Raw genomic sequence first — 26,208 nt, 5'->3', positions numbered from 1 at the left:
GTAAACATATTGTGCTATATGTAATATTAAAACATTTTCTTTGTTTTTCTTGCCTATTCAATTGAGGGAAAATGTGACGTAAAAGCTACTTGAAACAGAGAATGATGTGTTTTATTAGGCATTTGACTAATAGACCCTTTTCACTGGTAGTTTGAGAATTTCTTGGCAAATAGTCAATTCAGAAAAATAAGCTTCCGTTTTGCTAAAAAATACATGGAACCATTGAACAAAAAGTAAAACCATAAAGAATGGCTTTAAACACAAACAATCTAAGAAAATGGGCAATTCTCGTATGTCAGAAAGGACAAGGAAACTTACAGGTCAGGGAGAAATCAGGAATGAATGTACTGTCTTGGCTGAGGATTATCAGTCATAGACATTGGTCCTAGGGATTAGAAGTTGAGGATTTAGCTCCCATGCAGGGTAAGGGGATCTGGACTCTACCTAGTAAGAGGCCTGAAACACAGTTCTCTGCAGAAGACTGAAATCCTGCCTCATTTCTGCAAGGATGAAGGGAACTAGAAAATCCCTTCCCATCAGGAAAGAGGAAGCAGCAATATGGTTTCTGAGCAAACATCAGGGACTGAGGCTGAAATAAAACAGGAAGATTTTTGCAATTCTAATCCCAGCCTGTGTTATACAGAAGAAGAATTTGAATTTACTCAAACACCATAGTGCTGGAAAGACAAGAAGATAAATTAACATGAAAAGCAGCCAAGGGGCACATGAAACCCCTGAAATGTTGGCAAAAGGACATGTGAAATCACTCTTCAGGCATTCTTTAACAAGCCGGTGCACACAGACAATCACAGGAAAGACAAACCAAACTCCCAAGAGATTCTCTTATTCTCACACATGTAAGTTAAAATTCATTTCAGCAAATAAATTGCTGCAAGATAGTCAGTAATGAGAATAAATGAAAAGCAACAAAACAAAAGGAAACTAGGGGGCTTAAAACAACATGAGAGACTTTTAAGTATGCACATTTAACATAATTAAATAAGAGAATGAATAGAAACCATGTTAAAAGGAAAAGGTAAAAATACAGATAATTGAAAAACTGAATTTCAAGACATGATATATATAATTGAAATTAAGATCTCAATAGATAGTGAAACAGCATACTAGAAACAGCTGAATAAAAAATTAGCAAACTGGAAGATAAATTAGAAGAAATCACTCAGCATGTAGTCCAGACAGATGAAAAGAATAAATAATAGGAGAGATTTAGTAATAGGGAGAAAAGATTGAAAACAGCAAATATTTATGAAAGTCCAGGAGGCAGAAAACAGGAATGAGAGAGAGACCCAGATTGAAGGGTTAGCAATAAAAGAGTTATAAAATTGAAGAAAGACTTGAGTCCTCACATTTAATGAACAGAACCTGTACCAATGTACTCACCTGCAGAACACCACACTTAGGAAGTAGAATGTATGTATTTGAAACTGTATCAGTCTAGATAGGCAAGGTTATGGTAATCAACAACCACAAATCTCATAGGATGATCATAGCAGATATTTTTCACATATGTTAAGTGTCTAACTCAAGTTGGAAAGAAAAAATACAAAAGCAAAAGTTAATAAAGTAAAAAGTTGAAAAACAGGCTAATTGATTAATATACTCCCAAACAGAAAGTTAAATTACAAAAACATAAAGAAACAGATTTCTAAGAAATTACTATTTGTGTTTTTATAAAGATAGCATTGAAAATCATGGTAATCGAATAATTTTTCTATTTGGTCTTAGGATAATAAGAAAACCAATATCAAAACAGAGCCTATAGAAATTTGAAATAATTGAAAAGTTGCTTTTAATAGTTTCTGAGTTCTTGGTAGACAAAATCTTTCAAATTGTAAAGAACACATTGTACAGTATTATGGAATATATAAAAAGATAATAACCTACTTGATTCATTAGCTGAAATTAGCATGCCTCTGGTATAAACCTTAAGACAGGATCAGTAATGTTAACCTTAGGGTCATTTTTTTGACAGGGAATAAAAATGCTTATCAGTAAAATCATGAATAGTTTAAGAATAGTCCAACATGATTAGGGAGGAATAATTAATATATGTCCAGAATATAAAACTCAGTCAGTATCAATATAGGGCATCACATTAGAATATACAAGTGTAAAACCCATTCAGTCATCTCAGTATGCCAAAATGTCACTTGATAAAACTTGAAAACATATTTAAGATGAAAATAACAACAAAAGCATTTTTAGCATTTTTGAAATAGAAACATCTTTTTTACCGTAATATTCATGTATTCATTCCATTAGTAATTATATTAATTCAAAAATATTTATTTTATTCTACCTATTTGTTTAATAAAAGGCACACAACTGCTACTGTAGTGAATAACGAAGCACTGCCTTAGAACAGGCAAATAGGTAGCGATTATGTGACCAGTGTCCCCTCCTGCATCCGTGACAAACACTGCTAAACTCTCACAGAATTTTTTCCTACCGAACATAGAGGTAATCTCTGAATTCTTCTAGACATGGCTTTTCATGACAGCCAGCAGTTACTTTATTTGCTGGGACTTGGCATACAAAATGGGACCTCCTTATGGCCCCTCACTGGAGCCTGCCCACCTGGAAACAAAAGATGGCTCTATTACCGTAGTTTACATTATTTTTCAATTTCAATGCAACGGGCCCTATTGAGACTTATGAGCTGGAGAAACAAAATGAAGCCTGCTCATTTTTATAATTGCAGAACTGTAATCAATTTAGAATGCTTTCTAAGAGGGAGCACTGTCAAAGTGGGTGGGAATTATGAGATATATGCAGTGGCATGGTTTGTGGTGGATAGTTGAAGAGGTCCTGACTATAGGCTTCCTTTCCTGAATGAAGGATAAACTTAGTGCATCTATGAGCATGAAAGAATAGAACAGTGGGGAATCAGATTTGAGTGGAGAAGCTCTCTCGTTGTGACAGATTTCATAAGATTGGAAAAAGTCAGAGCAGCAAGCCAAAATCGTTGCAGTTTTGAGGACATAAATGAAATTTATAAATCAAGTGCATACAGTTGATTAAATAGAACAATAAAAACAAAGTGTTTGTCACTTGACATGGTGAAACCCCATCTCTACTAAAAATACAAAAATTAGCTGGACATGGTGGCGCGTGTCTGTAATCCCAGCTACTTGGGAAGCTGAGGCAGGAGAATTGCTTGAACCAGAGAGTTGGAGGTTGCAGTGAGCCGAGATTGTCGCATCACTGTATTCCAGCCTGGCGACAGAGCAAGGCTTCGTCTCAAAAAAAAAAAAAAAAAATCTGTTTATGCCTTCTAACTGGCCTATGCTCTTTAAAGCGGGGATGTTAATTAGTCCTTTTTTAGTCTAGACTTATGGTTAGACTAAAATCTCAGGGAATGCTTAGGAATATATAGATTAATGGAAGGTTAATCTTTAATTTCTCAATCAGGAATTAAAAACATGATTCATTACTGTAGGTTACTTACCCCAGAATATATGCTAGATAATCTTATGTAGTATATAAATGTAACATTTAATAAGATTGTCTTACATAGTGGAAAACGTTTCTCTTTGTTTTCAGCTGTTTTTCTGCTTCTGTGGTTATGATGTGGGGGGTCTGGCTTGGAGACTGTGTGTCTTCAATGTTTGATGTTTATTTAGTCAACCTTTTAAACAAAAGGAGAACATGCCTCAGGCCCAGGATTTCAAAGAGCTACTGTATATAGGTAGAATTTAATAAAATAGCTTTTAAAAAACTAATCTGCATTTTATCCTGAAAGTGATAGTGAAAAGCAAATTTATCCACTGGGGTTAAAAAATGATTGATTTGTTAATAGCTAGCACGCTGTAAGTATTGTTCAAATACGCCACTGTTCAATACATGTGAATTTTATTGTATATGGACCTGTCTCTTCTTATGTGGAAATCTGCCTTAGTCTCAATGACTACCTGGACTTATCTTTATCTTCTTCTTGATGTATCTGCCTTCATTGATTTTATTTTGTTTGTTTATTTTCTTGTTATATATTTTATCCTTTCTTTCGTTTTTTCCTCTAATCACAAAAAAAGTTTAAATGATTATTTTTAATTATTTGACATAATTACAGAGTTCTATATTTTGTACTCTGCTTTTCAAAATATGACTATCACATTTTAGTTTTATGCCAAGTCTTATATAAATAGCTTAGGTTTTTTTCCTCCTTTAAAGTAGTAGTAGAAAGAAATTTCCTCCTTTCATAAAAGCATAAAATGAAAAGTATTATATACTCGTTTAAAAATAAAAGTCACTTGAGTTATCTTTCCCGTTTGCTTACTTTTCTGTGCTGTTTCTGTTATGGAGAGATGTTTGTTAACATAGAGCTTTATATATAGTTTTCTAAAGTGCATACAGTTTTAATTGTAGAATAATTTCTTTTTACAAAAACATGGTGTCCTTAAGATTTTTGAGGAAAAATCTAGAGTCCCAAGATAAGCTTTTAATAAAAGGTTTTCTGGGAAATTTTTCTTTCAGGTAAAGAAACAATTTTTCTGTCTGGTGTTGTTAGTGACTCAAATTAACCATAAGGTTGTTTTTTTTTCAGTCATTCAGCTTTATTTCAGTGCGGATAATCCTAAGACTGTTTTGTACCATGTGTCTGATTTGACTAGTCATGCTCGTGGGGTAGGATGTTTTCGTTGTTTTAATTTCTCTGATGTAAAATGTCATTTACTTCTCTTACATGGATACAGTCATCCTGAGGCAGAGGAAATTTTATTCTGTGTGAGAGTAAACCAGGGCATTTTACCTTTTTTGCCGAAGGACACGTTTCAAATATATTTTTTTCTCTAAAAGCTACTAAATGATCATTATTTGCTCTGAAAATCCAGAAGTCTCTCAGAGAGCTTTTCCACAAGGGCACTTTATCACAAAGCCCGTTTTCTTTGTGTTTTGGGGAAGGATTTTTATTTGTTTTATTAAAACCATACCTTCCTGCACTATCCGTCTTTCACTTTCTGAATCAGGTGAGCATGTATAGCCCTGAAAAAATTCCACTCAGGACCTCTGTCCTTGTGTCTCTGTGAACGATCCAGTTGAATGAAAGTTATTATTATTATTATCCTTCCTTCTAAAGCCGATTTTAAGTCAAACTGCCATTATGAAATTAGATGTGGATTGACACTCTGGTCTTTGTGGCATGAAATAGCCCATTTCAAGGTCTGCAAACCTTTGCCTTCAACTCTCTGCCTATCAAAATACCAACAAAAGCACTACTTCTTTTTAAAACATAGCTAGACTGTTTACACATTATTCCATGTGTGTTTCTGGTTTGTAATCAAGGAAAAAGGTTAGAAGGTAAATTTAAACACAGTTAGATGGTACATTCTCAAAGCCGGGTGATTTTATGATGGTCGTTTGCAGCCTTGCTTTGGGCAGTACTCTCTCATGTTGTCTTCATTTAGGGCAATTCTAGTCAAAGGCACCAGCGGCCTCTGCTGCTGCACACAACAGAAAGGGGCTTGGTGCGCATTGTCATTCCCGCTCTCCCTCTCGGGGACAGTGTCCCTCAGATGCCATCTCAGATTACAGACATCTTTGCAGTCATAAAACTGTGCCTCCTTATATTGGATTATTATTTTAAGGTATGGAACAAATGTTTAACATTAAATTTGGGGATGAAAGTTGACAAGTCAAATGACATACCGAAGCTGTTAATACAGAGCTGCTTTATAATCTTTCTAGTGTCTAAGTATAACCAAGAAAGAAGAGCTATAATGTCTGCAATTGAAAAAGTTTTAAAAAATAGAATTGACATTCTCCAGAGTAATGCATAAGAATTGTTTTGAGAGCTTGTGGATCTTGGACTGCCTTGTAAGGCGGGTGGAGAGGATTTGTTTTTCCAAACATAGGCTATGTATGACTAATAAGTTACTCATATGGTATATGCATGAAGACTCCCAAGATTTCTTGTAGCTGCTGTGGTGAGCCACGGTAAAGTAATATAGCACAATAAGGATAGGAATAGTTATTGTTTAGCTGAATTATTTAGGAGGTGAGAAACAGATCAATAATGAAGAACTGAAATTAACAAAGCCAGGATTATACTCCCTGGGAAATTTCAGTGTTCTAACTTCTAAAACCTCTAAGTACTATTTTTTTTTCTGGCCTCTTACAGTTCATAGACATAAATCTGACCCTATGTAACCTTCTGATTTCCATTACTATTATTCCTCATACTCTTCATAATTTAATTCTAACCATTCAGAGAACAATATATCTGTGGTTTTTAAAATTGTTTTTCTTTTTCCTTTTTAAAGAAGTAATGCAGGGTTGTGTGATAAATCTCTGTAACTTTCACTCAGTTTTGCTGTGAACCTAAGACTGCTCTACAAAATGAAGTCTATTGAAAATTAATCGAAGAGTTTCTTCAACCATACATTACAATTACATTTAAGCATGTATAAAATTCAGGACAATAGTCTCATTTTTGGCAGGAAAATTGTTTTAAAAATCAGGAGTGAATTTAGCCTGAAGTTAATGGGACGTCACAATTATATTAGTTTTCCGGGCTGCTATAACCACAGACCGCATATAGAGTGGTTTAAGACAGTAGAAGTTTATCATCCCACAGCTACGGAGTCCGGAAGTCTGAAATCAAAGTGTCAGCAGGGCCACGCTTTCTCAGGATCATGGAGGAGAGAATCCTTTGCTCTTCCTAGTTTCTGGTGGTTTCCCAGCGACCCCTTGGTTTCCCTGGCTTGCGGTTTTGCCTCAGTCCCTGCCTCTGTTGTAGTACAGCATTCTTACTGTCCGTCTGTGCTCAAACTGCCCTTTTAAAGATAAGGACACCAGCCATATTGGATCAGGGTCCACCCTAATGACCTCATCTTAATTTGATTACATCTGCAAAGACCCTACTTCCAAATAATATGATCACAGTAACGGATACTGGGGTCTAGGATTTCCACATGTTGATATATTTTCATGAGAACACAACTCAAGTCGTAGCAATAATTAAAATTTAGTTCTTACCTAACAAAATATTGTTTACTTCTTTTGGAGGTTGGTGCAGCCTTGGAAAATTTTTTTCACTCATTTTATTGGAAACACAGGATAAGACACAATAAAGAGAAACAAAATGCTTTGGCAAAAGACTCTAGATGACTTAAGTGGAAGGAAGATTTTCAGAATAAAGTTTTGACACATGCTCTTCAAACCTAGTGTTCCAATTATAAATGTAATTTGGGTGGTTCCAAACGCCCATGGAGTCATTCAAGGAATGCAAAAGAAGGAACGCTATCTTAGTTTCTCAGGCCAGTAACATTTTGATATTAAAATAAAGAATAACAGTGTGAGGCAAGAAACTTTACAAGACAACATCTCATTGTAAATTTATATAAAAATTATTTATGTATTTATTTATTTTTAATTGCATTTTAGGTTTTGGGGTACATGTGAAGGACATGCAAGATTGTTGCATAGCTACACACATAGCAGTGTGATGTGCTGCCTTCCTCCCCATCACCTATATCTGGCATTTCCCCCCATGCTATCTCTCCCCAACTCCCTACCCCCTGCTGCCCCTCCCCTATTTCCCCCTGACAGACGCCAGTGTGTGATGCTCCCATTCCTGTGTCCATGTGTTCTCTCTGTTCAACACCCGCCTATGAGTGAGAACACGCAGTGTCTGATTTTCTGTTCTTGTGTCAATTTGCTGAGAATGATGGTTTCCAGGTTCATCCATGTCCCTACAAAGGACACAAACTCATCATTTTTGATGGCTGCATAATATTTCATGATGTATATGTGCCACATTTTCCCTGTCCAGTCTATCATCGATGGGCATTTGGGTTGGTTCCAGGTTTTTGCTATTGTAAACAGTGTTGCAATGAACATTCGTGTGCATGTGTCCTTATAGTAGAACGATTTATAATCCTTTGGATATATACCCAGTAATGGGATTGCTGGGTCAAATGGAATTTCTATTTCTAGGTCCTTGAGGAATCGCCACACTGTCTTCCACAATAGTTGAACTAATTTACACTCCCACCAACAGTGTAAAAGTGTTCCTGTTTCTCCACATCCTCTCCAGCATCTGTTGTCTACAGATTTTTTAATGATCGCCATTCTAACTGGCGTGAGATGGTATCTCAATATAGTTTTGATTTGCATTTATCTGATGACCAGTGATGATGAACATTTTTTCATATGTTTGTTGGCCTCATATGTGTCTTCTTTTGTAAAGTGTCTGTTCATATCCCTTGCCCACTTTTGAATGGGATTGTTTGTTTTTTTCTTGTAAATCTGTTTTAGTTCTTTGTAGATTCTGGATATCAGCCCTTTGTCTGATGGGTAGAGTGCAAAAATTTTTTCCCATTCTGTTGGTTGCCGGTTCACTCTAGTGACTATTTCTTTTGCTGTGCAGAAGCTGTGGAGTTTGATTAGGTCCCATTTGTCTATTTTGGCTTTTGTTGCCAATGCTTTTGGTGTTTTGGTCATGAAGTCCTTGCCTATGCCTATGTCCTGAATGGTTTTGCCTAGGTTTTCTTCTAGGGTTTTTATGGTGTTAGGTCTTATGTTTAAGTCTTTAATCCATCTGGAGTTAATTTTAGTGTAAGGTGTCAGGAAGGGGTCCAGTTTCTGCTTTCTGCACATGGCTAGCCAGCTTTCCCAACACCATTTATTAAACAGTGACTCCTTTCCCCATTGCTTGTTTTTGTCAGGTTTGAACAAAGCATTGAAAACTCAAGTTGAGTGCCATATATATATGTGTCTACACAACATGACCATAATAGGTTTGTTTAAGTAATATAATTGGTCCAAGATTTTAAAAGTGTTGATATAATTTTGGTTATAAGCTGATTAAAAAGAAAAAAGTGATCATTTCAGCATGGGCAGAAAAAACATTCCATGTAAAATGCAACATTTCTCTAGAATTTTAGAAAGGCTCTTAGTATTCTAGGAAAAATGGAACACCCTAACTAAAAAAAGAACATCTGAAAAATCTATTGTAAACATTAATTAAATGTTAGAAGCATTCCATTTAAAAACATGAATAGATAAAAATGGCAGGTATGGAGACTTCAACATTGCATTGAAAATCACAGCCAAGACAATAACATAAGAAAAAGATAAAGATCAGAAAGGATGAAAGTGCCATATTATTTTTTTGCGAATACTCTTTGTAGTAAATGGAAATGAATATAAAGAAAACTCAATTGCTTTTCCAAAGAGAAAAAAAGGTAAAGAGGAAGTCTAAGAAATCATGCCCTGTGTTGTAACAATAATTAGAAGATTTACAGATAGTTACTAAAGAATACTTATGGACGTGGACAGAATGAACATACTCAGGTGTAGAAAGATTCAGTAATACTGATATGTCAATACTTCCCCCAGTGATAATATATTTATTGTAATTCCTATTAAGATCACAGTAGTGCTTCTTTGTGGCATCAACAGCTAATTTTAAAATTAAATTGGTAAAGCCAATGGCCAAGAGGACTATGGTAGGATGGCTTGCTGTTCCAGTCAGCAACACTTCCTATAAAGCGAGCTTGTCCCACCTGCACTTGTGGGTGGCATGCAGCCCAGGATGACTTCAAATGTGGCCCAACACAAATTCATAGACTTTCCTAAAATATTATGTGATTTTTTTTTAATTTTTTTTTTTAGCTCATCAGCTATTCTTAGTGTTAATGTACTTTATGTGTGGTCCAAGACAATTCCTCTTCTTCCAATGTGGCCCAGGGCAGCCAAGAGATTGGATACCCCTGCTATAAAGCTTTTAGTAATTAAGACAGTAGAACAGAATAGACAGTCACAAGAAAAAGGGCTCATATATGGAACTATCATATTTGAAAGAGCTGCAAGAAACATTAGTGAGAAGTGAAAACACATTCAATAAGTGGTGCGGTGCCAACTGGCTATCATTGGATTAAAATTCAGTATAGATTCTGATCTCATATCATATATGAAAATCAGTTCCAGATAGACTGGGGACTTAAATCTGAGAGGCAAAATTTTAACTTTACAAAAATAAAAGAGAACATCTCTGTGGCATTGGGGAAGGAAAGAATTTCTTTAGTAAGGTACAAAAAAATTGCAAAATTGATATAAAAATGGATAAGATGACCTTAGGATTAAGAAAATATTTTCATCAGAATCCAAAATAATAAAATTGATTAAAAGCACCACAAATACAAAGAATACATTTGGACGTAGATCAGAGTATTTGCATCTAGATAGGTAGAGAACTAAGAGTAAGAAAGAAAGAAAAAAACCTGGCTGGGCTCATGACTCACATCTGTAATTCCAGCACTTTGGGAGCTTGAGGCAGGCAGATCATGAGGTCAAGAGAGACAATCCGGACCAACATAGTGAAACCTCCTCTCTACAAAAAATACAAAAAATTGCTGGGTGTGGTGGCACACACCTGTAGTCCCGGCTACTCAAAAGGCTGAGGCAGAATTGATTGAAGCTGGGAGGCGGAGGTTGCAGTGAGCTGAGAGGGGTCACTGCACTCTAGCCTGGCAACAGTGTGAAACTCCATCTCAAAAAAAAAAAAAAATTTAAAAATGGGTAAAAGGTATACATATACATTTTACATAAGAAAAAAATTTTCAATCAATGCACAGAAGATATTCAATTGTATAATTCATTAGGAAAATCCAAAATCATAATAAAACACCATTTCACACCCCTCAGATTAACAAAATAAAATTTTCAAAAAAACATATTTTTAGGCTAGCCCTAGGAAAATAATTGTCCCTTACTTCTGAATCTCTGAACACAGCATTCTCCAAATCTGTAAGATCAAAAAAGAGAACACAAAATAACACATGACTCCTATCTTCAGAATTAGTAGGAGACAGACAATGACATGAGTTTCAGTGGCAAGTTTGAAAATAATTAAGCAGTTCCTGGAGCTGCCACTGGAACTCCACTTTCACTGGAAGTTTGTGAGTTTGGAGTAAAGAAGTGTAGGGTAATTAAAAAAATCTCCATGGACAAAGGAGTGGGAAGGAGGGAAGATAAAATATAGAAAAGACTGGGGCGTCCTGGCGCTGAAGCAGGAGGAGCCCTTGAGCTCAGATTGAAGCTGTAGTGAGCTGTGATTCCATCACTACAGCCCAGCCTGAGTGACAGAGTGAGACCCTGTCTCTAAAAAAAAAAAAAAAAAAAAAACCTCTGGAAGGAAAAACTCCAGCACCAAGTTCTAGATTGTCAAATAAAACTCTGGAAACCTGGGAGTTATCAACACCAGTTACAAATCTCAGAGTGTCCGGAGATGGTTTTTTTAGAAAGAAGGAGATAAGTAGGGAAAGAAGAGAGGGCCCCTTCAGATTTGATAGTGACATGAAAGCAGAATGCAATGAAATTAAGGATGCTCTAGGACTTAAGGAGAAACAAAGCATGTCAACACCCTCTTCCCATCACCACCAACACAGTCATCGAAAAGACTGCACTTTCCTATAGTGATAGAAGAGTATGCTACCAAACCAGAAATTCATTTCATGAAATGCATAGGAATTAAAAGAGAGAGAGAGAGAGAGAAACCAATTTCAAGTCAAGACATGTAACAATAAAACAAATGTGAATCAAAACATTTCAGAAGAAAAATCTCTCAGAAAAAGAACTGAAACAAGAGCAAACAATAACACAACATTCAAACCTGAATTAAATGGCACTCAAACATTCAAACATTCAACTTGGAAATCTAAAAGGTCCACCTATTATCTGAAATTAAGAAAAGAAAGGAGGAGGAGGAAGAGGAGGAGACGCGGCAGCAAACAAAGAGGCAGATGAAGATAAAGAAGAGGACAATGAAGATGAAAGAGAAATCGGAGAAGGACGGCAGTGATAAGAGTTGACTAACAAAATAAATTAAGATGGAATAAGCTACAACGTGTTAAGGGATAATGTGCCTGTCCCAGGTTTTAAAGCTCTCCAGGCAACATTGAGAACTATGATATACTTCTTGTGGAAGTATGAATTGTACATCCATTTTGGATAGCAGTTTGGCGTTGTCTACTAAAATTGAAGATATACATATGGATAGGTATCACAGAGTAATTCTGTATACTCATTATGGGAATATGAATCATACATCTATTTTGGACAGCAGTTTAGCATTAACAATTAAAATTGAAGATATTATACTCAGAATATTTCTAGCTCTTGCATAACATAATCTAGAGCAGGCATCAGCAATCCACAGCCAATTGGCCAAACCTGACCTACTATTCTAATTTTGTAAATAAAGTTTTATTGGAACACAACTATGTATATTTGTTTACATGTTGTCTATGGCTGCTTGTATGCAAAATGGGAGTTGAGTAGTTGCAACAGAACCCACAGTTGTCCCACAAAACTGAAAATATTGGCTCTCTGGCCCTTTATGGTAAAAATTTGCCGATGCCTAGTCTAGAGAAACTCTTGTGCATAGGAAGAAACATGTAGTGAATGTTCACAGTGTACAAGTTGAAAACCTCACAAGTATTCGTCACCAGTGTAACTAAACTAAATTGGAATGATTTCCCATAATAGACTGTTTGCGGCAGAGAAAACAAAGGAGATACAAATGTGTCATCAAATAAACTGTTGGATTATACTCAACATTTGCATTGTGTGTTTGTTTCTTTGTTGTTTAGTTTTTAAAAATTGCTTCAAATCTTAGATCAAATACTTATTGCCTTTTTAGCAAGAGAAAACTTACCTAACATCATCTCCACAAATCATGATTTTCTTCTGACTTTTTAGCATGCCTAGCATATACACTGACATGGACATTTCTCGGTGCTGATTTTTTAAATTTTCTATGTACTTCTGAAAGAATTAGCTGGATGCATTTATATATAACACACACACTCACATATATATACAGTTACATTTCATATGCTTAGAGAATAATTATAAAGAATCGCACAAGTAACATTGCATGAGGCTTGGTGTCACATTCCCTTGGTTAGGATGTTATGGCTCTGCCTGCTACCTGCGGGGTGATCTCTGAGGGTTCCTTCATCTCAGCGCTTTTCCCCGTGAAATGAGAACACAGTTATAATCATATTTGCTCTTCTTTTGTGTGTGAATAAAATAATGCTTGGTGCTCATTCGTATAAGGAATGTTTTCAATGCCACTTCCGTTCTCAGGCACGCGCTGTCTGCCTGTCTCTGTTCCAGGTTGTATGGTTCTCCAGGTGACATTGACCTCTGGCCTGCCCTTATGGTTGAAGACCTGATTCCTGGGACAAGAGTGGGACCCACACTTATGTGCCTGTTTGTTACCCAGTTTCAACGGCTAAGAGATGGAGATAGGTGAAGGATTATGTTATTCTTATTAAATATTGCAAAAACTGTTTTTGACCCAAAATGTCTATGTATAACATATTGTGATTCATATATTTTATGATTTAATGCATATTGAGTATAATAAATATCAGACAGCATTTGGTGACAGAACTTTTGAAACCACTGGTATTATCACATATCATTCATTTTTGTAAATCTTTGTAAGAAGAGAAGAAATAGAAATTTTCAGATGGCAGTAGAAGTTAGTGATTGAGAGGATGAAGGCTAGACGGACTACACTGAGCTTGAACCTGAGCCTCACCACTTACAGCTGTTTAACCTTGGGCATGTATCACTTGGGACCACGTTCCTCATCTGTAAAGTGTGAATAACAGTTGTACCTATTCCATAGGATTTCTGCAAACCTCAACGATGTTGAGGAGGAAAGAATTGAAAGCAGCCTTGAGATTCTCTCCCTTCATTCTCATGGAGGAAGACATGCTGACCCTAGACCAGCTCTCCCTGTAAAATTACATTATGAGGGCATTTACGAGTGGAAAGATAATCAGAAACTCTTTTCTAAAATTTCTTGCTTTATCTAAAATGTTCATTGTAAATAAATTCCATTATGAAATTATGAAAAACAGCAAACTGGAGAATGTAAGTTAGTCATGTAATCCATTTACTGTTCCAAGACTAACCAAGAATAAAAACCAAGAAACCCAAATCTAGGCAGCCTCTCCTGAGACTGCTCTTCTATTCTAAGAGACATGTGCTCTTCTATTGCTTGGAATCAAGTATGTCCCAGGGTATGGTATCTTCTGAATCACTCGTAAAGTTTAGTGTTAAGTAAGACCCAGGAATAACAGTATAACCCTTTGTATTACTGTAGAGATGAGGTATATAAGACTTGAAACAAAGCCCAGAGCTTAGTTTTTGATTAAAGTTACAATAAAAATTATTCTTAAATTTTCTTTCAAATCTCTTCCATTTGTAAGTTATAAAGAAAGTAGCAGAGGATTTAATTCCCTTTATTGCACGTTGGTAACTATTAATAGTATATTTGATTAAATTACTTTTTAAAAATCACTTTTGACACTGAATCTCTTGACTTACATTATTGTGTTAATATACTCAATTGGCAATAGTTTAAGAATACATGTAGTCAAAGACTGAAAAAATTGAAAAAGCTTCAGTTTTGGGGGGTAAGCTGTCTTCCCCACATATGTTAGTTTGCGAGGCTGTTGTACCAAAGTGCCTGGGTAGCTTAAACAACAGAAATTTATTATTCTCACAATTCTGGAGGTTAGATGCTGATCAAGGCATCGGCAGAGTTGATTCCTACGGGGCGTCTCTTCCAGCCTGTAGAGGGCATCTTCTCCCTGTGTAGTCACATGGAGTTCCCTCTGTATCTGTGACCACATTTCCTCTTCTTATAAGGATACCAGTCATACTGGGTTAGGGCTCACCTGCATCATCTATTTTACCTTAAATACCTGTCTAAAGGCCGTGTCTCCAAACTGAGTCACCTTTGAAAGTATTGAGGCATAGGACCTCAACATAAACATTTTAGGGGGACACAGCTCAGCCCATAACACCAAGATAGTTAGTGATAAGAAGGCTTTTTGTTTACCATCTTAATTTCCTTCTCTATACCCAGCACGAAAAAGTGCTTGGCATACGGCATTCAAATATTTACTGAATGAATAAACCCAAGGATTGACTTTACTGAACCAACCTAAGGATTGACTTTAATAGTTCTTTTATTTACAATTTATTTAGTCTTTCATCCTTTCACTTAAAATTGAATGTGCTTATTCTAGTTAGCCGATAGATATAAACCAAATAGTGTCTATTAATTATCAAAAGTGCTATTTTCTTTTTAGGCAAACATGTTAATATTACATTGCTCAGACAATTTCTAAGGTTAGTTTGTGGATTTTAAATGTAACAGTAGGACTAGGTGTGGTGGCTCATGCCTATAATCCCAGCACTTTGGGAGGCCAAGGCGGGCAGATCACTTGAGGCCAGGAGTTCAAGACCAGCCTGGCCAACATGGTGAATTCCATCTCGACTAATGATATAAAAATTAGCCAGGTATGGTGACGGGCGCCTGTAATCCCAGCTACTCGGGAGGTTGAGGCAGGAGAGTTGCTTGAACCCGGGAGGGAGAGGTTGCAGTGAGCTGAGATCCCACCACTGCACTCCAACCTGAGCTACAAATTGAGTGAGACTATATCTTAAATAAATAAATAAATAAAATAATGGACTTTTCTTTTTGGGGGAGAAAACTTTAGAAAACGCCTTTGAATCATTTTGTAAAGCTTGTGTAGAATGTGATAGTTTAAAAGCATGGGATTGGCCGGGCGCGGTGGCTCAAGCCTGTAATCCTAGCACTTTGGGAGGCCGAGGCGGGTGGATCACGAGGTCAAGAGATCAAGACCATCCTGGTCAACATGGTGAAACCCCGTCTCTACTAAAACTACAAAAAATTAGCTGGGCATGGTGGCGCGTGCCTGTAATCCCAGCTACTCAGGAGGCTGAGGCAGGAGAATTGCCTGAACCCAGGAGGCGGAGGTTGCGGTGAGCCGAGATCGCGCCATTGCACTCCAGCCTGGGTAACAAGAGTGAAACTCCGTCTCAAAAACAAACAAAAAAAAAATAAAAAAAAAAAATAAAAAATAAAAGCATGGGATTTAAGAACTTCGTAAATATTGGAGGGAATTAAAAGGATGCTCAGTTGGAGAGCAAGCATAATTCTTCCAATACGCTTCTTTTGTGTTGAGCCCTTCTTGATGCACTGTGGCTGTTTGACACGCAGCTGAGTTCTCAGGGCACAGACCCACGACAATGCCTTTTTTCATTGACTACCAGGTTTTGGTATGAAAACCCTGGAGTATTTACCCCGGCACAACTCACTCAGCTGAAGCAGGCATCCTTGGCTCGGGTGCTTTGTGACAATGGTGACAGCATTCGGCAAGTGCAGGCGGATGTCTTTGTAAAGGCAGAATACCCACACGATTACATCAGCTGCAGCGAGATCCCAAAGGTGGACCTGAGAGTGTGGCAAGACTGCTGTGCAGGTCAGTAATCACCCAGTGAGCCTGAGCTGGATTTATGTGTGTGTTCACGCGCTTGAATTGTTTTCAGTGGCAAAGATTATACACAATTTAAACAAAGATACACAAAAAGCCAGCAACACAGAACTATCCTTTTGAAGGGATGGACACCGGGAATGATAGAAACTCCTATGCTATCCATCCTCTTCCGTTCTACACTAACCTTGTTAGAATGGGGACACTTGCTGGCAAAACTGGCCTCTGCCTTCTTACTGCATTTCAAATTTCTGCCCCAAAGATCAAATGCTGATCATGTGGTACTGATTATATCTACTTCTTAGGGCCCATCTAACAAGAGAGAAATGAAAGTTGATAGTAACTTGGCTAACTTAGATTATTCATTCTTCGTAGGATGTTGCAGTAGGGCTCATTGGAAATACAAGGAAATTTTGATAGTATCAGGAGAAAACTTTCTTTAATGGCACAACAGAATGTGTGACATCTACGGCATCACCATTTACGAACCAAACTTTCCCTAAGGTGCTTCTATAAGCATCTATTTTGTTCTCACGATATTCCTTTAGAAACGTGGGTTTCTTTCTCCTTTGATGAAAGTGTGGCTTGAAAATATTAAATGATTTTCTCAAAGCCCAAATATGAGTTAAGTGGTGGAGCCAAGGCCAGAGATAAGATGTATTGTTTGTTGAAACACAGAGGTGAACTGAGGACTTGATGGTTCTGGAGCGGAACTTGCTGATATCCGCACAGGCGAGCAGGTGTCTGTCACGTGGAGGATACTTGCAGCTCCTCTGGACACCGGTGACATAAGGGCCACCATAGCCTCATGCCTGCTCCATGTAGTGGCCGTGGGCCTGGGAGTTCCGATGTTCTCTATGACTGAAATGATCATTCTCGGTACCTACGTAGTACTAGAGATTTGTGGTCAGGGGAGGCAATTGAAAGGCACTGTTATAAATATGATGGAACACCATCCAGGTACGGTGGCTCATCCCTGTAATCTCAGCATTTTGGGAGGCCAAGATGGGTGGATTGCTTGAGGTCAGGAGTTCAAGACCAACCTGGCCAACATGGCAAAACCTTGTCTCTACTAAAAGTGCAAAAATTAACCAAGGGTCGAGGTGGGTGCCTGTAAGCCTAGCTATTTGGTAGGCTGAGGCTAGAGAATCACTTGAACCCGGGAGGCGGAGGTTGCAGAGAGCCCAGATTGTGCCATTGCACTCCAGCCTGGGTGACAGAGTGAGACTCAATGACACCTGAGTCACAGTGGCCTTTTTCACTGTGGTGGTGCTTTATCGGACACAGCAAAATCCCAGGTACTATGGTGTGGGTGGTGTAAGGGTAGCCGAGAGAAAGGAGAATAGACCCAAAGTCAGGCAAGCAAGTTTTATTAACCTGCCAGGCTTCTCCGTAACAGTCAGAGGAGGCAGCCCCGAGCTTACAAAACGAGGGGTGTTTATGGGGTGAAGGGGCATAAGGGGATTTTAGGACTGAAATAATCTATTGGCTGGTAACAGGCACAGAGAAAGTTTGTTAACTCATAACAGACCTACAGTACATCATCCTGTGACTTTTGTGGCGGCAGACTTTTATAAAAAGAAAGGAACCAGGAGTTTTTTAAATAGATGTGTGTCAAACAGGAATTTACAAGTGTGGATAACCAACATATGTTTTCCCTGTCCTCCCTCGAGCTGCCGGAATGGCTGTAATCAGGCTTTGCTTAATTGCAGCAAGTCTGGCAGCCTTGCTGTGGCGCCTAGGTGGGGGTTCAGGAATGCAGCTGCAGAGCAATCAGAGCGGGGAAGGGGTCAGCCTGCGCGGAGAGGGGTTTCTTGTCCCTAACAGGTGGCGTTCTTTCCCTTGCCTCAAGTGCTTGGGGATTAGATCCAGGAATAATGAAATAGATCCACCTCTCCAGAATATGGGGAGGAGGGGGCAATATACAAACTATATAAATGGCAACTAGTAACACTCCTTTGCTTCTTCTCTGGTGCCCCTGGGATGGGATATAGGGCCTGCCAAGCAGAGGAAGAGATAGATGGCATGGCAGGGTGTGGGCCGTGGTGACCAGAGTGGTGCCCTGCAAGGGAGCAATGGTTCTGTGAAGAGGCAAAGGCTGGGTGTCCCTTACACTGACACATACCATTTCTGGCTCTTCTCTCCTCTGGCCATGTGATAGGTGATTCATGGAAACACCTAGCTCATAATTGTCCTGAGTCTTTTAAGGTGGGTGTTACTATCTGTGATTTACATATGAGGAAAATGAGGCTCCTGGAAACTAAATCAATTTTCTTCTTTTTTTTTTTGAGACGGAGTCTTGCCCTGTCGCCCAGGCTGGAGTACAGTGGCGCGATCTCGGCTTACTGCAATCTCTGCCACCTGGGTTCAAGCAATTCTCCTGCCTCAGCCTCCTGAGTAGCTGGGACTACAGGTATGCGCCACCACACCCAGCTAGTTTTTTTGTATTTTTGGTAGAGACAGGGTTTCACCATGTTGGTCAGGATGGTCTCGATCTCCTGACCTTGTGATCCGCCTGCCTCGGCCTCCCAAAGTGCTGGGATTACAGGCGTGAGCCACCATGCCTGGCCCCTAAATCCATTTTCTAAGGTCTCACAGCTGACCTGAAGGCCTTGGCTCTTTCCTCTGTGCCCACTGCCACCTGGCACAGAGTCAGTGAGCAGGCACTCACCACAGGCCGTTCCTCTGCTGCCCTCCCCCTTATTGTCATTGTTCCACATTGAGAATGGGAGGAGGGCTTCTCTGGTTATTTAAATGGTAATGCACCTGCTGTGGACAATGCTTGTTATGGAAAATGCAAGGCAAGGATGTAACAGACCAGGAGTGAGTTGAGGTCCTGAGTTTGTGCAGCGTTCTTACTAAGATCTGCGGTCCCAATCAATCATCAAAATACTGTTTCTCTGAGAGTGTCATAAAAAAAACTCCGCAAATGAAAAAGCCAGTAGTCAACATCTACTACATAATTGGATAGAAAAATACAGTGTTTTTGTTTATGGCACTATAAAAATGGCCAGAAGTCATGTCAGTAGCAAAATTACCTAAGTATATGAATATGCCTGATGTAGTTCCAATCATAATGTAATGTTTGTAATGAGAACCATTACAAAAGAATGCACATTTTATTTTTCCATGTACTTTTTGACTAACAAGCATGGATTTTTCAGAAAAATTAAAAGACAGTTTAAAATGAGTAGCTTAAAAATGAAGACGTTTAGTAACTGCTCAAAAGTGGACCACTTGCTTATTGTGTGGGCTTCTTCTACTTTCCAATTAACAGAAACATTGCTCTGTGTAGATTAGGGGACTGCTGAAATATTCAGATCTCTGAGGAACTAGTTTCTAGACTGTGGTTATGTAGTTTCAGGTAGGTTATACATTTTAACGGTCTGAGTTAATTAAAGGAGTTGAGAAGTGCTGGTATTGACCACGTTGAGACCTTCCCTGACACCTGAAGTTGTGAATTTCCCAAACAGAAAAGGTACATTAAAAGACCTACAAACTATGTCACTACTCAGTACATTTGTCTTTGTCATGTGTTCATTCATGTTGTATTAGTAGATTTCTTCCCTCTCCTTTCCGAGTCTCACTCTCAGATTAAAATAAACGATTGTGTTAAAATTATTTATTTATTTATTTTTCTTTCTTTGAAATGGAGCCTCGCTCTGTCGCCTAGGCTAGAGTGTAGTGGCAGGATCTCGGCTCACTGCAACCTCCGCCTCCTGGGTTCAGGTGATTCTCCTGCCTAGCACTACACCTGGCTAATTTTTGTATTTTTATTAGAGACGGGGTTTCATGACATTGGCCAGGCTGGCCTCAAACTCCTGACCTCAAGTGATCCTCCTGCCTTGGCCTCCCGAAGTGCTGGGATTACAGGCGTGAGCCACCTCACCCAGCCAATTTAATTGTTTTAACCGGCATTATCCTAGAGAAAAATATAGATCTCTGTGTGGGATGTAAATATCCCCTCCAAGCAGATCTAGTGGTTCATTTTGTTAAAATGAAATGTATGATTAAATCGATCCTCAGCTCTTTATGTTACTTTTATAAAATAATTTTATCGTGAACAGGGCTATTTTTTTTTCAGCTTTGTTTCCCATGAATAATAGCCTACAGGTTAATACTGATATCAGCATCTTCAAAATTTCACTACAATTTTTAAAAATCCTGGAAAAGCTTTTTTCCTAAATTCATAAACACATCGAAATGGACTCTAATCTGTTTAAACAGTGATAATATAAATGCAATCAAGATTTACATTATTATATCTTGTTACTGTTTGTAGGTAGAAAGCGTGAGATCTAAATAATGAAGCTGGGATTTGTGTCACTCAGCTGTAAGGCTGCAGGTTTTGCAGGTGATCAAACTGGAGAAACTTGGGGTGTTAAGACTTGGTTTGTATTTTTCATGTCATTTGTTATGTTCAATGAAGAATTTTGTTATCCACTCTTTTTAACTGATGAATTTCAGTTTCTCTTTACATAAACTAGAGACTTTTTGTGTGTGTGTGTGACATAGTCTCTCTCTGTTGCCCAAGCTGGAGTGCATTGGCTTGGTCTCAGCAACCTCTGCCTTCCAGTTCAAGCGATTCTCCTGCCTCTGCTTCCTGAGTAGCTGGGATTACAGGTGCCTGCCACCACACTCAGCTAATTTTTTGTATTTTTAGTAGAGACGAGGTTTTACCATGTTGGCCAAGCTGGTCTCAAACTCCTGACCTCAAATGATCTGCCTGCCTCAGCCTCCCAAAGTGCTGGGATTACAGGCGTAAGCCACCATGCCCAGCCAGAAACTAGAGAGTATTCTAAAACAGCATGGTATTTTTATTTTTCTTTTTGCCTTTAACTAATTTCATTGTCGTTCATATTTTCTTTTCATACCTTGTATAAATTTCCTCACGTCATTCCATGTATCTGTTATGTAAGTAATTCCCTTAAAATATTGCTTAGTGTTTAATGGATAGAATTGTATATAACAAAATTTATGCAACCATACTTTGCATATCAGGAATTACATTTCCACAGGCTAGGTTCTTACAAAATTCCCAAAACAAAGTTGCTGAGGTACAGGATATAAGTTTTTTAATGAAAAAAATGTTGTCAGATTTATTTCTAAAAGATACACTTGGCAATTCTATAAAATAATACCCACTTCACTTCCCCAACAGCAATTGGTGATATAGTCCTTGTTTTTTTGATAGTTGCATGAGTTAAAAACTTAATTATCTCAAGTTCGTTTTAATTTGCATTTCTCTGGTAGTATGGTTAAACCGCTATTTCCATGGTTGTTGGTTGGGGATTGGCTCTGCATTGTATGTTCACAGTTCTTGTCCTTTAATCAATATGAGCTCTCTGCAAAGGCTACCTGTTAACAGTGGTGAGTGTGTACCTCTCAGACTTGCCACTGAATTGAAATGGTTTCATCATTTACCCAGCAGCAACATACTTGCTTCCTTTTATGTAAATTTCTGTATACCTAAGTAGATTTCTTTCAGCCCATTGGTCTTCTCTGTAACAAAATAGCTGCTGCATTTCACCTGTGCTGCTGCTGCTTCTCCCTGTGCACTGCCCACCGTCAGGTGCTAGTATACAGAGGGCTTCATTAATATGGGGACGTTCCTTAATTTAGTTACTCATTTACTGTTATTTAGAGCTTCCCTCTTCAGGTTAGCCTTATTTATTTTTCTCATTATTTGAATATGCATGTATACATAAATACATAAAATGTATCATCTGTGTCTGTATACATGTATAGGTGTGTACACAGACAGGTACGTACATTGTTAAAAGAAAAACCTTAGACAAATTAAATTTTACAGAGTTTAATTGACAAAGAGTGATTTGCAAATCGGGCAGCCTCCTGAGCCAGAGCAGGCTAAGAGAGACTCCAGCACACCCACATGGTGGAAGAAGATTTACGGACAGAAAAACAGAAATGATGTCTGGAAAACGGAAATGAGGTTCAGGAACAGCCAAATTGGTTACAGCTCGGCATTTGCCTTATTTGAACCTGATTTGAACAGTTGGCTGCCTTTGATTGGCCAACTTGTTATGAGGCTCAGTGAGTAGAACGAGAGTTGGTTACAGTCTGTTTGCACTTCCATTCAGGTTACAGTTCACTATGCCCAGAAATCTTTAGGCCAGACTTAAAATTTGTAAGGAGGCAGCTTTGGGCTAAATGTAATTTAGGAATTTCTTTCTTTTGGTCATCCTCTCAATTTTGGGAGATAGACCAAAACTTTAGGAATTAATGTCACTCTGTCGTCATGATAAATGTCAGGTAATTTTGTGTGAGGATTAGAGTAGGGACAACCTTCTTTTGTTGGAATCTACTGTTTACAGGAGGGAGAAATGGTCTGTTTTAGGATCTATCTCTTTCCTTAAAGTTTCAGTTTGGTTATGTTGCATCTAGCGCAAGTGTCTCCATTTTGCTTTTGTCTGGTTTGTTGGAGCCTAGTGCAGGAGCTCAGTCCAGAACAATGGCCTCCCATAATTTTGTTTAAAAACTCCTCTCCCTTTTTGGTAAGGTTCTCACTTAGGTGAGAGTGTGACCAATACTTAGGGCCATATCACCACTCTCAATCACCGTCACTTTGGGTTTTCTGTCTCAGCATGTCATTCATAGGCTACGATGTCCTCATGGTCACACGTTTCTTTGAGTTTTTGTCATTCCAGTTGGAGAAAGGCCATTTGACAATCTACAGATGGAGTCATGCAAACGTTTAAAATTTTTGAGAGAAAACAATGCAGCAGGGAGATTGCTGTTTTGATTATCAGGAGGATAATACCAAGAGTTTGGAGTATGCTCCTTACCCAGGGTCTCATAAACCAAACTAACCAAATAAAATCAAATAGATCAAATAATGAGCTAGGTAAAGAATCTACTCACTTTAGCCAAGCAGCTTGTTTACTAATTCCTTACAACGGAATCTCTATAATACCTGATGTGATGTATTTCTTCATGTGTAACAAGAAGTGCCAACAAGTGCACAGACACTTCTGTGTTTATCCAGTAAGTGATCTAGAGCAATTTTATTATTTAGCACAACTTTCACAGGAGCATTTAAAGTCTGTCGTACATGCCTGTAATCCCAGCACTTTGGGAGGCCAAGGCGGACAGATTATTTGATGCCAGGAGTTTGAGACCAGGCTGGGCAACATGGTAAAACCCTGTCTCTACTAAAAATACAAAACTTAGCTGGGTGTCATGGTGGGCACCTGTAATCCCAGCTACTCAGGACGCTGAGTCAGGAGAATTGCTTAAACCTGGGAGGCAGAGGTTTTGGTGAGCTGAGATTATGCCATTGCACTTCAGCCTGGGCTGTAGAGCAAGACTTTATCTCAAAAATAAAATAAAATGAAAAAAATAATAAAATAAAGAAAAATAAAGTCTGTTTTATAACCATAGCATTTAAAGTATTATCTGCTACAAGAGCCTGTCATAAGGGATAAATTTCTAATTGTTGCTTCACTTACTCTAAACCATGGGAAAAGAAATCTAATAAAAGTTGACCATCTGGAAAAGTGAAGTCTTCCTAGTAATTTTCTCCGTAACCTATTGAAGCAATGCTCTCTTTAACCTATCACGTAGGTTAAGAAGAGTGGACCAATGTCCACTGTTCTGCTTCTGACTGATTGTGAGGCAAAAAATGTACCATGAACATTTCTAACTCACACTGGCCCTTCATCTTCCATCTATCAAAGGATAAAGTTGACCATATATAAGGCTAGCTGCAATATCTTTCACAAATAGAAGTATGAGCGCACACACAACAGTCTCCTTTTTCACTTTTGTTGTTCATAGAAGTATAAGCAAGGAAAAAAATGGAAAGATAAGAGTCATATGATAGCAGAGAAGCCTTGATTCGTGATCTGGTGAAAAAGCCACCTGCATCAATGATGTCATCTGCTCCTGGGGAGAAATTTTCCTGGTTAGCTTTACCTTAAGCTTTCCAGTGGGAATACAGTTGTTAGAGTGTGGAGGGGACCTTCTGAGTTGTGAGATCATGAACCCAGGATTCAAAGTCTCAAAGTTTTGCTACAATGTGATGGCAAGGGCAGACTCTCTGATGTCCTTAGAAGATTCAGTCTTCAGGTTCTAGATTGTGAAGGGGTTGAATGTCATCACTCAGATCACTGTGTAAAGCTTTCTTTACCTTTTGAAAATACAGTGACACAGTGCATTAAGGCTTTGCAGCATTTAGTTATGTCAGAGGTAATTAGTGGAATATACATGAGATTATTAGTGGGATAGGACTTTCAATGACATGATGAAGGTGTCAACTTACGTTTTACACTGGAAGTGGATCTGATTGTCATTAATCTATAATACCTTTGACCAAAACAATTCATATTTCAGTGAAAATGATAATTAAATGAAATTCCTTTATGAATGTTTAAGTGTCCTATCAGGTAGCAGAAGTGTACCTGAAGTTTTGACTGTCTTCCCAAGATGTGGGTTTGAGAAATGAAACATTATTAATAAACTATTTAAGCAATTTAGAAGAGTTACCACATATACATATATAGAGAAATTATATATTATATATTAATTATAATTTATGCATTATAAATTTATGATGTATATAAATTATATATTATATATATTTGTTTATGTATTATATAAGACCTATATTTATATATTATACATTATATATAATTTATGCTTATATGTAATACATATATTGTTTATGTATTTATGACATATTTATATATAATAAATTATATATAATTTATGCTTATATAATACTTATATATAATATAAATTATGATATAATTATAATTATATATAAGTCATCTGTTTTATATAATATAAATATATAAACTTATAATTTATAAATTTATATGTGATATTTATAAATTTATAATTTCAATTTTATATACTATAAATTTATAATTTATAAATCACATAATTATAATTTATGATTTATAAATTATATGTAATATTTCTAAATTTGTAGTTTATAAATAATATGTAATATTTCTAAATTTATAATTTATGAATTATATGTAATATGTCTAAATTTATAATTTATAAATCATGTAATATTTCTAACTATAATTTATGTCATATATAGTATATACTTTATAAATTATATAATATATATTTATACATGAAAAACATAAATATATATTTATATATATTTATAAATATATTTAATTTACATGAGTTTATCTCTTTCATGATGAGTCATGGAATGCAGCCCTTTTAATAATGAAAGCTTTGAGGACCCAGGAAGGATGAGACAGCTGTCCAGCCTCTCCATGGGTCAACACTTTACATTAGATTCGTGGCTTCTTTCAGTACATGTTTTGTTTCTCTAATTTAGGTGCAGCACACTGATAGCTAATGGATTATCATAGGTAATTTGACTTGGACCATGGAGTTCATTCCAGTTGCATACATAACCAACTTTAGTACTAGCTGATTCAGCATGAAAATCTGGCAAAATATTTTCTTGGTATTCAGCTAATGTTTGTCCCACTTTGGTTAGCAGTTATATTAACCAGTCAGTCTCTTCGTAACAGTTCCAAGAATTCTTACCCTGTTCAAATGATATCATACCAAATATATCAGAAACCTGTGTTCAAGAGTTCTTGTCTGGCCCTTTCCATTCCTTCATGAACCTCCCTAAAGACACATTAGTCTGTGATTTTACCTGTCTGTGCAGTTTTCAGAAACTGCATCAGAATTTAGCAATTAGCTGTGGAAATCACTGTAAAGGGTCCTAATTAAAGGCAATTGACAGGGAACTTTGGTTATTTCTGTGGCCTACAATAAACTTAACCTAATAACCATAATTATGACTGATAGCATATTTCCAGACATATTAGAATTTTAGAAATCTTGTAAAATTTTGGAACACTTATTA

The 26,208-nt window shown here is 37.4% G+C and overlaps 1 protein-coding gene across 2 annotated transcripts in view; it reads left to right on the top strand.

Annotated features, from left to right (window-relative positions):
* Window positions 1-26,208, top strand: part of PXDNL (peroxidasin like) — a 458,440-nt gene that overhangs the window by 373,508 nt on the left and 58,724 nt on the right. For both annotated transcript variants that reach the window (XM_032296051.1, XM_032296052.1), the window contains exons 18-19: window positions 13,141-13,275; window positions 16,123-16,331. In XM_032296051.1, the coding sequence (XP_032151942.1) occupies window positions 13,141-13,275; window positions 16,123-16,331 (344 nt within the window). The remainder of the gene's footprint in view (window positions 1-13,140; window positions 13,276-16,122; window positions 16,332-26,208) is intronic.

The sequence above is a fragment of the Sapajus apella genome, unplaced genomic scaffold, assembly GCF_009761245.1.
Source record: "Sapajus apella isolate SASKATOON/1434 unplaced genomic scaffold, GSC_monkey_1.0 scaffold35, whole genome shotgun sequence".
NCBI lineage: Eukaryota > Metazoa > Chordata > Mammalia > Primates > Cebidae > Sapajus > Sapajus apella.
This window is presented reverse-complemented; position numbering and strand designations above follow the sequence as displayed.